The sequence below is a fragment of the Ambystoma mexicanum genome, chromosome 9 (assembly GCF_040938575.1).
Source record: "Ambystoma mexicanum isolate Mex_15411 chromosome 9, UKY_AmexF1_1, whole genome shotgun sequence".
NCBI lineage: Eukaryota > Metazoa > Chordata > Amphibia > Caudata > Ambystomatidae > Ambystoma > Ambystoma mexicanum.
Window position 1 is genome coordinate 79,424,916 of NC_090931.1, and position 13,281 is coordinate 79,438,196.

The 13,281-nt window shown below is 50.0% G+C and overlaps 1 protein-coding gene across 2 annotated transcripts in view; it reads right to left on the minus strand.

The window, feature by feature from the left end:
- Positions 1-12,361: 12,361 nt before the first annotated feature.
- Positions 12,362-13,281, minus strand: part of DCPS (decapping enzyme, scavenger) — a 130,373-nt gene continuing 129,453 nt past the window's right edge. For both annotated transcript variants that reach the window (XM_069614192.1, XM_069614191.1), the window contains one exon: positions 12,362-12,727. In XM_069614192.1, coding sequence (XP_069470293.1) covers positions 12,461-12,727 — 267 coding nt within the window. In that variant the 3' untranslated portion in view covers positions 12,362-12,460. The remainder of the gene's footprint in view (positions 12,728-13,281) is intronic.

Below are 13,281 nucleotides of genomic sequence, written 5' to 3' on the forward strand. Positions count from 1 at the left end.
CCATGATCACACAAGTGCAGTGTAGAGCTCTGGTCAGCACGGTGCTGAGATTCCTCCATGATCACACAAGTGCAGTGTAGAGCTCTGGTCAGCACGGTGGGGAGATTCATCACAGAAGTGCAGTGTAGAGCTCTGGTCAGCAAGGTGCTGAGATTCCTCCATGATCACACAAGTGCAGTGTAGAGTTCTGGTCACAACAGTTCTGAGATTCCGCCATGATCACACTACAGCACGGTACTGAGATTCCTCCATGATCACACATGTGCAGTGTAGAGCTCTGGTCAGCACGGTGGGGAGATTCCTCCGTGATCACACAAGTGCAGTGTAGAGCTCTGGTCAGCACGGTGGGGAGATTCCTCTGATCACAGAAGTGCAGTGTAGAGCTCTGGTCAGCACGGTGCTGAGATTTCTCCATGATCACACAAGTGCAGTGTAGAGCTCTGGTCAGCACGGTGCTGAGATTCCTCCATGATCACACAAGTGCAGCATAGAGCTCTGGTCAGCAAGGTGCTGAGATTCCTCCGTGTTCACACAGGTGCAGTGCACAAGTGCAGCGTAGAGCTCTGGTCAGCACGGTGCTGAGATTCCTCCATGATCACACAAGTGCAGCGTAGAGCTCTGGTCAGCAAGGTGCTGATATTCCTCCGTGTTCACACAGGTGCAGTGCACAAGTGCAGTGTAGAGCTCTGGTCAGCAAGGTGCTGAGATTCCTCCGTGTTCACACAGGTGCTGTGCTGAGATTCCTCCATGATCACACAAGTGCAGCGTAGAGCTCTGGTCAGCAAGGTGCTGAGATTCCTCCGTGTTCACACAGGTGCAGTGCACAAGTGCAGCGTAGAGCTCTGGTCAGCACGGTGCTGAGATTCCTCCATGATCACACAAGTGCAGCGTAGAGCTCTGGTCAGCAAGGTGCTGAGATTCCTCCGTGTTCACACAGGTGCAGTGCACAAGTGCAGTGTAGAGCTCTGGTCAGCAAGGTGCTGCGATTCCTCCACAAGTGCAGCGCAGAGCTCCGTTCAGCAAGGTGCTGAGATTCCTCCTTGTTCACACAGGTGCAGTGCACAAGTGCAGCACAGAGCTCCGTTCAGCAAGGTGCTGAGATTCCTCCAGGATCACACAAGTGCAGTGTAGAGCTCTGGTCAGCAAGGTGCTGAGATTCCTCCATGATCACACAAGTGCAGTGTAGAGCTCTGGTCAGCACGGTGCTGAGATTCCTCTGATCACAAAAGTGCAGTGTAGAGATCTGGTCAACACGGTGGTGAGATTCCTCCATGATCACACAAGTGCAGTGTAGAGCTCTGGTCAGCACGGTGGGGAGGTTCCTCCATGATCACACAAGTGCAGTGTAGAGCTCTGGTCAGTAAGGTGCTGAGATTCCTCCGTGTTCACACAGGTGCAGTGCACAAGTGCAGTGTAGAGCTCTGGTCAGCAAGGTGCTGAGATTCCTTCACAAGTGCAGCGCAGAGCTCCGTTCAGCAAGGTGCTGAGATTCCTCCGTGATCACACAGGTGCAGTGCACAAGGGCACTGTAGAGCTCTGGTCAGCAAGGTGCTGAGATTCCTCCACAAGTGCAGCGCAGAGCTCCATTCAGCAAGGTGCTGAGATTCCTCCGTGTTCACACAGGTGCAGTGCACAAGTGCAGCGTAGAGCTCTGGTCAGCAAGGTGGGGAGATTCCTCCATGATCACACAAGTGCAGCGTAGAGCTCTGGTCAGCACGGTGGGGAGATTCCTCCATGATCACACAAGTGCAGTGTAGAGCTCTGGTCAGCACGGTGGGGAGATTCCTCTGATCACAGAAGTGCAGTGTAGAGCTCTGGTCAGCACGGTGCTGAGATTCCTCCATGATCACACAAGTGCAGTGTAGAGCTCTGGTCAGCACGGTGCTGAGATTCCTCCATGATCACACAAGTGCAGTGTAGAGCTCTGGTCAGCACGGTGCTGAGATTCCTCCATGATCACACAAGTGCAGTGTAGAGCTCTGGTCAGCACGGTGGGGAGATTCCTCTGATCACAGAAGTGCAGTGTAGAGCTCTGGTCAGCACGGTGGGGAGATTCCTCTGATCACAGAAGTGCAGTGTAGAGCTCTGGTCAGCACGGTGGGGAGATTCCTCTGATCACAGAAGTGCAGTGTAGAGCTCTGGTCAGCACGGTGCTGAGATTCCTCCATGATCACACAAGTGCAGTGTAGAGCTCTGGTCAGCACGGTGGGGAGATTCCTCTGATCACAGAAGTGCAGTGTAGAGCTCTGGTCAGCACGGTGCTGAGATTCCTCCATGATCACACAAGTGCAGTGTAGAGCTCTGGTCAGCACGGTGCTGAGATTCCTCCATGATCACACAAGTGCAGTGTAGAGCTCTGGTCAGCACGGTGCTGAGATTCCTCCATGATCACACAAGTGCAGTGTAGAGCTCTGGTCAGCAAGGTGCTGAGATTCCTCCATGATCACACAAGTGCAGTGTAGAGCTCTGGTCAGCACGGTGGGGAGATTCCTCTGATCACAGAAGTGCAGTGTAGAGCTCTGGTCAGCACGGTGCTGAGATTCCTCCATGATCACACAAGTGCAGTGTAGAGCTCTGGTCAGCACGGTGCTGAGATTCCTCCATGATCACACAAGTGCAGTGTAGAGCTCTGGTCAGCACGGTGGGGAGGTTCCTCCATGATCACACAAGTGCAGTGTAGAGCTCTGGTCAGTAAGGTGCTGAGATTCCTCCGTGTTCACACAGGTGCAGTGCACAAGTGCAGTGTAGAGCTCTGGTCAGCAAGGTGCTGAGATTCCTTCACAAGTGCAGCGCAGAGCTCCGTTCAGCAAGGTGCTGAGATTCCTCCGTGATCACACAGGTGCAGTGCACAAGGGCACTGTAGAGCTCTGGTCAGCAAGGTGCTGAGATTCCTCCACAAGTGCAGCGCAGAGCTCCATTCAGCAAGGTGCTGAGATTCCTCCGTGTTCACACAGGTGCAGTGCACAAGTGCAGCGTAGAGCTCTGGTCAGCAAGGTGGGGAGATTCCTCCATGATCACACAAGTGCAGCGTAGAGCTCTGGTCAGCACGGTGGGGAGATTCCTCCATGATCACACAAGTGCAGTGTAGAGCTCTGGTCAGCACGGTGGGGAGATTCCTCTGATCACAGAAGTGCAGTGTAGAGCTCTGGTCAGCACGGTGCTGAGATTCCTCCATGATCACACAAGTGCAGTGTAGAGCTCTGGTCAGCACGGTGCTGAGATTCCTCCATGATCACACAAGTGCAGTGTAGAGCTCTGGTCAGCACGGTGCTGAGATTCCTCCATGATCACACAAGTGCAGTGTAGAGCTCTGGTCAGCACGGTGGGGAGATTCCTCTGATCACAGAAGTGCAGTGTAGAGCTCTGGTCAGCACGGTGGGGAGATTCCTCTGATCACAGAAGTGCAGTGTAGAGCTCTGGTCAGCACGGTGGGGAGATTCCTCTGATCACAGAAGTGCAGTGTAGAGCTCTGGTCAGCACGGTGCTGAGATTCCTCCATGATCACACAAGTGCAGTGTAGAGCTCTGGTCAGCACGGTGGGGAGATTCCTCTGATCACAGAAGTGCAGTGTAGAGCTCTGGTCAGCACGGTGCTGAGATTCCTCCATGATCACACAAGTGCAGTGTAGAGCTCTGGTCAGCACGGTGCTGAGATTCCTCCATGATCACACAAGTGCAGTGTAGAGCTCTGGTCAGCACGGTGCTGAGATTCCTCCATGATCACACAAGTGCAGTGTAGAGCTCTGGTCAGCAAGGTGCTGAGATTCCTCCATGATCACACAAGTGCAGTGTAGAGCTCTGGTCAGCACGGTGGGGAGATTCCTCTGATCACAGAAGTGCAGTGTAGAGCTCTGGTCAGCACGGTGCTGAGATTCCTCCATGATCACACAAGTGCAGTGTAGAGCTCTGGTCAGCACGGTGCTATGGGATATTTCCGCACATTGAAGATTTAACACAGAAAAAAAAATATTTATCATTCTCAACCACCCCACGAATCAGATCCCCCGAACGCCCTCTAAAACGAAGGATTTCTTGCAAATTGAGGGGTTTCACCTCAAGCCCCCCTCCCCCATCAACACTCCACCATCCCCCTTCCCTGCCCAAAGCCTTTCTCCCGTACTCAACCCCACCACGGACGCACGAACAGTCACACAAACACGCACGCCCCTTGCCCCCAAACATTACTCACACACAGACACACACAACACTCACAAAACCCTTACCTAGACGGCCAGCATCCTCCCTCCTCCGGGCACCGCGGTGCTGGTCAGCCCCTGCTCGCACTTGTGTGTCATAGGGGCTGGGAGTTCGATTTAGAAGGACTGCCCGGAGTCGGTCTCCAAGCAGTCTTTCTAAATCGATATTTTCTGAAATCCATTGTGAAGAATCGATTTCTTCACTTGGTACCAGTCAGCACGTGTGCCCCTAGTTGACAAGTGATCAAAGTCGCCGACACCCGTTTAGCTCTGGCGTGTGGCCCAGAACAGCCTGGTAAGATGAACCTCAACTGCAACACGGAGCTGCGTTTGACTTCCCAGGCCAGTCCGTGCCAAGTGTGCCACACACCCGTTCATGTAAAACATTAGCTGCTTGGGAATGCGTGTGAAGGAGCATTAGGACACAATAATAAGTTGTGCAAAGGTCACGCTTGCAGCACGCTGTGGACTCGCTTCTCGTTCCCCAGAGGCCGTGCCTACCTACTGGTACCCAGCAGCAGCTCTTAGATCCTGTTCACCACACTTTTGGGGTTCAGTGAATTCCTCAGCTGTATGCTGCCACCCAATAACGGTGCATTAGGCGTAACAAGCTTTATATGGGCATTCTTACATCTTCATGCTACTGCTTTCAACAACCCCCATTTGTCCTTATTTTTTGTTAAATCCGATACCTCAACCCTTCTTTCTATGTGCCACTGAGTGGCAGCAGCAGCTCCACATTCATGCAGCCCACTCCACAGCCGCGTACATGTGATGTGCGCTGACGAGATGTAGCCGGGCAATTTGCCTTTCATATGCCACCCTCACTTCATGTGTACATCCAATCGATGCAGCATCACTTGTATCATCAGGCTGAGTCGCACATATGTGCGCCCTCATGACATTCCCCCTCACGCCATGCCAACATGTATGCAGTAGAGCGGTGATGCCAGAGGAAGCAGGTGGTATTACTAATTTCCCACCATCTTATGCCATCTTCCAAGCAATGCCATCATAGTGCCAGGGGCTACGGCGCTTCATCTAATCCAATGCTATCTTCCAAGCAATGCAATGCAGAGCCATCATAGTGCCAGGGGAATATGACGCTTCATCTAATCTGATGCCATCTTCCAAGCAATGCCATCATAGTGCCAGGGAATATGACGCTTCATCTAATCCGATGCCATCTTCCAAGCAATGCAAGGCCATCATAGTGCCAGGGGCTACGGCGCTTCATCTAATCTGATGCCATCTTCCAAGCAATATAACGTAGCCCTGAGCGAGAGGCCATCCTAGTGCCAGGGAATATGATGCTTCATCTAAGATCATGCCATCTTCCAAGCAATGCAATGCAGGGCCATCATAGTGCCAGGGAATACGATGCTTCATCTAATCTGATGCCATCTTCCAAGCAATGCAATGCGGTCCTGATATCTGGGACATTCACCAATTTCGAATTTGGAAGGAAGATCTAAAAATAGAATGGTGGAGAAGTAAACAAGGTGGGGCAGGCATGGGTAAGGGGAGGAGGTACTTCTCCCCTCACCTCCCCCCACCCCCATGCTCTACATAAAGGTTAGAGCAATACAAAACAGAAGGGGCAAATTAGAAGAACTGGGTAGGAAGAAAAGGCAAATTAATGATTCCAGGGCTCTGGGACCTAATGGTCTTGCGTTGTGTGTCAACCATGATCCCATGGGCTGGGACGTAATCCTAATGACCCTTTACAACAAGGTGCGTCATGAAAAACATATTCCTTTATCATGGAATAATAAGATACTGATCCCCGTGTATAAAGCTGGGACGCAGTCCATGCCTGAAAACTCTCGGACGCGATCATTACTTGACACCACGAGTAAGATATTCACTGCCATTGTTTTGAATTATTTGCAATCTTGGACTGATGATCACCAGATACTTCATCCCATCCAGTCTGGTTTTCGATCTGGGTGTTGTACCGCGGATAACATCAGACTCCTCGATGCAATTGTGTCCAGGGCTAAACCGTGTTCTAATCCATCCATATATGTAACATGTGTTGATTTTAGTTCTGCATTTGAGAGTAAATCGCAATAAGCTATGGGAGCTTTTACGTTACCATCAGTGCCCATCCTGGTGGCTAGAGAGTCTAATTAAACTCCATCAGAGCAACACCGCCTGTGTGCGTCTAGATAACAATGGCCGACTTACTAGTCCAATACAAATAAGGGTGTTAAACAGGGCTGCCTACTAGCAGCACTTCTCTACAATGTATATATTGCCGAACTAATTAAACGATTGGCGAGTCGCGCACACAGCCCTGCTAGATGTTCAACTACCAGGGTCCCTGCATTACTGTATGGGGATGACATTGTGATAGTTGATCACACAATCACAGGTATGAAGGCCATATTGGAGGAACTGGGTCTTTTTTCTGCTGAACACGGCATGACTGTCAACTTAAAAAATACTAAATCCATGCTTATTTCTTCCAAGAAGGTTAACAGACCCACTATGAATATCAGTGGTGGAACGATAGAATACACTGATTCTAATAGGTATCTTGGTGTGGGCATGGACTGTAAACCAGGTTATTTGCCATTAATTGATATTAGGACTAAACAAGCTAAACAAATCACGTTGCTTGTGCGCAAACATGTTACCCAGTATGCTGGATATACATTAAAGGGAATTATGTTGTTGTATAGGCAATATTTGGACCTGTATTGACCTATGTTCTTGAAGTCCTTACACTTGTAGGCCTATCTTGGTTGGATAAAATCGAAGGCTTTTTTTGGCAGACCACCCACCGACGTATCCTATTCAATATATAAGGGTTGAATTTGGGCTGACATCAATAAAAGCTATGGTAAAACATCAAAGAGATTTCTTGCCTCAGAAGGCCTTGAGCCATCCTGTTAGCCAGATGATTTGTTCCATTGGGAAAAATGTAATAGATCTTAAAACAACAATTGTACCCAACAATACATATGCTGCCCTGTGTTTGAAGTCTTATACTTCCCTTAAATTTGTCCATACAGCGTTCTACCTGCGGAAGATATAAGACCATTCAGAGGGTCTTTAAAAACAAATCTTGCCTAAAAGACTGGGAAGAAAATGTTATTTATACGAGTGGTCTTCGAAACTATGTGCATCTTGAAGGCATTGTTCACAAGTACCTTTGTCCTCAACTGTACTAGATTAGATGCCCTAGTCCTGATGTTTGTAGAGTCCGGATACTGATGCAAATTAACCTTTTACCAGTCAGAGCTCCGCATGGATCCCAATGGAAATTCGCGCATAACCTACGTATGTGTCGTATATGTGATGTTGAGAGTAATCTAGAGACTCTGAGACATATACTTACTGAGTGCCCTTACTTGGAGTACCTATATAGGGAGCAGGTGCAGTCGCGATTACCATCACTTTGACTCGGTAGCTACAGTCCACTTTTGGAACATACGTTACACACCTCGTCTGAAGTCTTGGTCATTGCCTTGTATAATGTATGGTCTGTAGCACTGGTCTTGTTTAAATCCGCTGCTAATACTTAAAAGTACAGATGTTGACATCTGCCAGCATTCATGAATTTATTAATTATGAGAATGTGAATAATTTGAATAGGAGTAGTTGCCAAATGAGTTTGATATTTTTAGATGAGGTAATTTTATGAATTAGTTACTTACATATGATCAGGTGGATGAATTAAGAGCACCCTTTTTAGGTTTTAGATGCTGGAAGTAGGTTAATATTTATATTTAAGATGAATTGTTGATGAGGATGCATGGAAATGTAATGAGATTTTGTTGATGTATATGTACTGTTGTAAAAGTTCAATAGAACTGAAAACAACAATAAATAAATAAAATAAAGATAAATTCGATGAAACAGGTCAGTACCCCCACCCGCCGCCCTGTAGGATCTGCCATGTAATATGACACCGCCTTGAGCTCGTCATTTCCCCCCAGCCTATGGCTTCTTCCCAATAATATGATATATTTTATTTATAGCGCACCTATAAACAAGTGTTTCAAGGCGCGACGAGTCCAGGGAGGACAAGACAACAATGTGGAAAGTGTGTTGCATTTCTCCGAACCTAGGTCTGCCGTAATGAAATTTAGCATTGGGCATGTTTCATCCCCTCTACGGGAGTTGTTATGACTTCTAGCACGATAAACACTATGGTAGAAAAACCCCTTCCTCTCCGACCAATTGGACTCCTACAATCCACGTCTCACACTCAGAGGAATAATAGAAACTCGGATGACCTATGTGACCCTGGCACACCTACCACCATCGGTATGGCTAATCACTGCCACTGTCAGACTTCACCAGACTCGCCTTAGAGTCTGCTGGCGCCCAGCCCCTCACCTACCACCTAATTAGCCTCCTTATTAATAGGTCACCTAGCCCCCCCCCTCAACTCCTTGGAGATCTCGACATTAGCCTGAGCTAAACAGAAGCCACTGTTGCTTTTATTGCGGGTTTGGGGGGGAGGGGCAGGGGGTATTCCAAAAATCCTCAGTCCCCCACCAACTTGAAATCCAATCTCTTTTGACCAGGCCTTCGACTTAAACCCAATTCTTAGCTCCACTTTCAAGAACTACTACCCCCCATCCATGCCGTCTCGCCATCTTTGCTGCCTTGTGCTCAACTCCTTGAAAGTCAGAAATCATCCATTTTCCAGCCTCCAACGCCCCTTTCTCCCCTCCCCAATTTCCATTATTCCAGAGATCTTACATCTTCCCCAAAAGGCACGCAACTTGGAGCCTCGGTTTAAACATTGTTTTAATTGGTCATTTATAAAGCACTTAATACCCAGAGGTATCCAAGCACGGACTGGTGGATTGAGCCTGTGTTGCTCCACATCGCCCTGCTTCCAAGGCGAGCGTGTTGCCCCTGAGCTAGAGAAATCCCATCAATGAATCACCTCTGAAGCCAGTGTGTGCTGATGGAATCCATCTCTTACCCTCCACAAGACCCGCCCAACCTCCCCAACCAACATACTATGGCCATCCTGGTGTTTGGATGCCTGGTGTACTGCTGAAGCCTGCCACTAGGCTATCCATGCACAACCATTATTGTACAAACTCCTCCATTTTGTTTTTGAAACACATTCGCAGGCTGCCCCTTCTCTCATACATTTGGCCAGCACCATCTTCTGCAACTCTCCTCATCGTACCCTTTGACCTAGCACTGTTCTCAATCAATCTGTTCTGCCTTAGCGCCTTCCACTGGTACAGACCTCCTCCAGGCATCTAAAATGCAACCAGCATTCAACCATTCAAAACATCCCTCGAGCTCCACCTCCCACACCTTGAAGGAGACCACTGTAAAAAATAAAAAACTCAACCCCACCCGAACCTACCACCAGTGCACTGGCTCGTCTAAATTGTAAATCTACCACGCAAAGGTTTTGAGAATAGTTCAGGTCCTCTATTTGCCTCGGTGGAGGTTTTGTTCCAACCCCCGGGTCATGTGCTATCCAATACTTGATTCTAAATCCTTTGTGGGGCTCTTGCATGCAGGACTGACCCAGCCTACTGTGTAGGGTTTCAGATATAAACACCATGTCCTCAATACATAAAAAAAGAACCAAATGCACTGAGGTTTAGCTTGGCATTTTCCAATGTCTCATTACCTACAATGTTCTATGTTGCATCCTAAGGGCTTCACCCCCCCTTCAGGTTCCTGAAATGCAAAGCCGCTCCGCAGCCCCACTTTGCCAGAAGTAGGGCGCCCTTGACACATAAGTAGGGAAGGAGTGCCACCAGGCTCAGTGAAAACCACGCTCAAATGAGGTGGTCTAGTATGGCGGCCCGTGACGTGGCCATCAAGAACCACGATAACATGAGACCGCTACATGTGCATTTCAAACGGATGACCCAGTACTAAGATCTAGTATTAGGTGTCTGGTCAATAATGCACCGAATTATCAAATCTAGGGCGGCTTTCGATAGATTTGCTGCAAATGTATAAAATATTTGTGCTTCTGTTGGTCCCTCTGAACACCCCACCAGATTGTACTATTCCGTGAGTTCACAAACACCGCCCTCAACATGCTCAACTCCTGAAAGTCAGATGCAATTACTGGAGCCTGGATTGTGTGAATGGATCGTCTTATCGTCCTAAGAGCTGAGGAGGACTCTGGGGATTAGGAAAGCTGGGCGGCCATGGCCAAACGATCAGTGCAGGAAGCTGCATGGAGGAGGAAATGGTGGGATCCCCAGTCAACCACCCAATGGTCAGAGCAGAGCCCCTTCTACCTCGGACCCTTTCCTATCTACAATGTCTTCATGAAAGCAATGCTTTGGAGGTCTACTGGGGTGAAGAAGGAAAGCAAAGCGAGTGATTGGGGGCATTAGGCGCTACATGGAGGGAAATGTGCATCACTGCTGCAGTCCCCCTTCCAAGGAAGGTCCTCTCACTACACTAACACTCTAATCTGCCCCCATCGTAGACCGCCAGTGTGTAGGGGAGCATTGCAGAGCAGGAACATCCTGGAGGCGAGAAAACGCAGACCTACGTGCTCGAGGCGGCACTGTGACCTAACCCGAAAACTATGATTGGGACATTTTAAACCCCAGAGGTATGTGTGAAGCTTGCACCTGGGCCAATTTACCAAATTAAGCATGGAGACCAATCAGAAAGCCTCAGAGAGAGCCCAGTGAAAATCTGTATTACATGAACCAAACAACCCAAGTAGTGCACAGGGGCACTTTCAAGAAAATGGTAAATAGGGAATATGAAGAGGGAATAAAGTCCTGAAAGAGCAGAGGGTGGCCCAAACGAGCAGGGCGGCCCACAGCAAGCAGGGCGGCCCAAGGGAGCCACAGCGAGCAGGGCGGCCCAAGGGAGCCACAGCGAGCAGGGCGGCCCAAGGGAGCCACAGCGAGCAGGGCGGCCCAAGGGAGCCACAGCAAGCAGGGCGGCCCAAGGGAGCCAAAGCAAGCAGGGCGGCCCAAGGGAGCCACAGCAAGCAGGGCTGCCCAAGGGAGCCACAGCAAGCAGGGCGGCCCAAGGGAGCCACAGCAAGCAGGGCGGCCCAAGGGAGCCACAGCAAGCAGGGCGGCCCAAGGGAGCCACAGCAAGCAGGGCGGCCCAAGGGAGCCACAGCAAGCAGGGCGGCCCAAGGGAGCCACAGCAAGCAGGGCGGCCCAAGGGAGCCACAGCAAGCAGGGCGGCCCAAGGGAGCCACAGCAAGCAGGGCGGCCCAAGGGAGCCACAGCAAGCAGGGCGGCCCAAGGGAGCCACAGCAAGCAGGGCGGCCCAAGGGAGCCACAGCAAGCAGGGCGGCCCAAGGGAGCCACAGCAAGCAGGCAGCCACAGCAAGCAGGGCTGCCCAAGGGAGCCACAGCAAGCAGGGCTGCCCAATGGAAAGGACTGGCCATAGAACTTTGACGGGTCTAAGTTCAGAGACACAGAAGACTGAGACCAGAACGGCATGAGAAGCCAAGAAGACCGGAGAACCAGGAGGTCTACCCAAGGGGGAGCACCAGGAGGTCTTCCCAAGGGGGAGACTCAATCAGAGGGTGAGAATATCTGGCAGGGGTTGAGAGGGCGAGTGAAGCGCTACACCATTAGATCATAGTGAGATTGCACTGTATCCTTCGGGGTCTGTACAAGAGGGAGCCGGGCACGATACTCATGGAAACTATGGAAGCACACTGGGCGCTATGGACGGTTGCCAAGAAGCGGGCTGGGCACTAAAACCCTGAGTGTGTTAATGTTCAAGGATATTTGTACCGCGCACTATCACCACCGGAGTGGTCCCCTGGTGGCTCTGAAAGATATATTTTTTTTTAAAAAGGAAGGGGGCGAGTGTTAGTCGGAAAAGCTGGAAAAGTGCAAGAGAGCAGTGATGTGCTGTTGGCAGCCTCAGGCTTGGGGTGTTTTCCGGTCGGTGTGTCAAAGTGTGCAGGGCACTAGAACCTTGTGTCAAGAAAGGGGACATTGAAAGCGGTTTAGAGGGACCCCTGGGTACCCCTGGGTGACGATAGCGTAGCCCTTTTGTTTAGGGAGCTCCGGGATTTGAACGTCCTGTCCCACAGTAGAGAGACCCCCAGGAACTACAGGAGTGTTTCCCACTACCCCTCCAGACAGCAATAAAGGAACATGTCATGCGCTCTGTTGATCAGCCACACCGCCTTACAAACTGGATCTCTTTTTATACAGATAAGCAAGTCATTTGAAAAAAGAGGAATGTATTTAATCATATGCACCGATAAAAACCACTACAAAACCAAATATTTTAAAAAATCTGTTTTAAATCAGGGGTCACGTCAACTAGCATTTGCCAGCCTCTCTGAACTTCTGAAGCAAGGGCTCGTCCTCTCGAAGGGCGTAAGTCAAGGTCCGCCTTTGATAGTATTGGGGATCCAGCCCCAGGTTCTGGATGACGTCGGACAGGAGGTGGGCGCGCTCCACTGACGTGCCAGGGGCATCGTATCCCAGGGCTGTGAAATGGACGTGCAGGTGGTAGTAGGACGGCTGGTAATGCAGGTACACCCTCAGCTGACTCTTGTTGACGCCGTACTGCTTCTGGATCACACTCTAAAAAGACAACACAGCTATATTCATAATGTTTACAGCACTTTAAAACTCCCAACATTAACGTCCCCCAAATGCAGGGTAATTTGCTTCTGCTTCTAATGTGTTGCCGCCTTCAAACTATACAGACCAGTGAAATACTCGACTTGTTAAACCTACCTTCAGCATAAATATTCAGAATAAAGGATGCTTTCGTGAAGCCAAACGCACCCATCAATCAGCAAGTGCCCCCCGGGCGGTGGTGGCTTCCCTCGTTCATGTACTAGGCAGCTTGTCCTACACTTCTCCCCAGCAAAGCAAAGAGGTCTCTTCCTGTGGCGGAGCTTATGGCCCACGAGAACTCTCTGTTGCTAGGCGACGTGCAGCGTGTCAGCCCCATATGAACCGATGTACCTGCACCTGGTGTACATTATGCTGCTCAAGGATGCATGCGTCAATACATAGAACGGCATCAGTTCATGTGTAAAAAGCCACGGCCATCTTCGCTTTCAGGGTCACTGCTGCTGCTCTGGCTAGGGGCCTATGCGAATCCCAGCAGCGCCCCGTTGCCCCAGCCT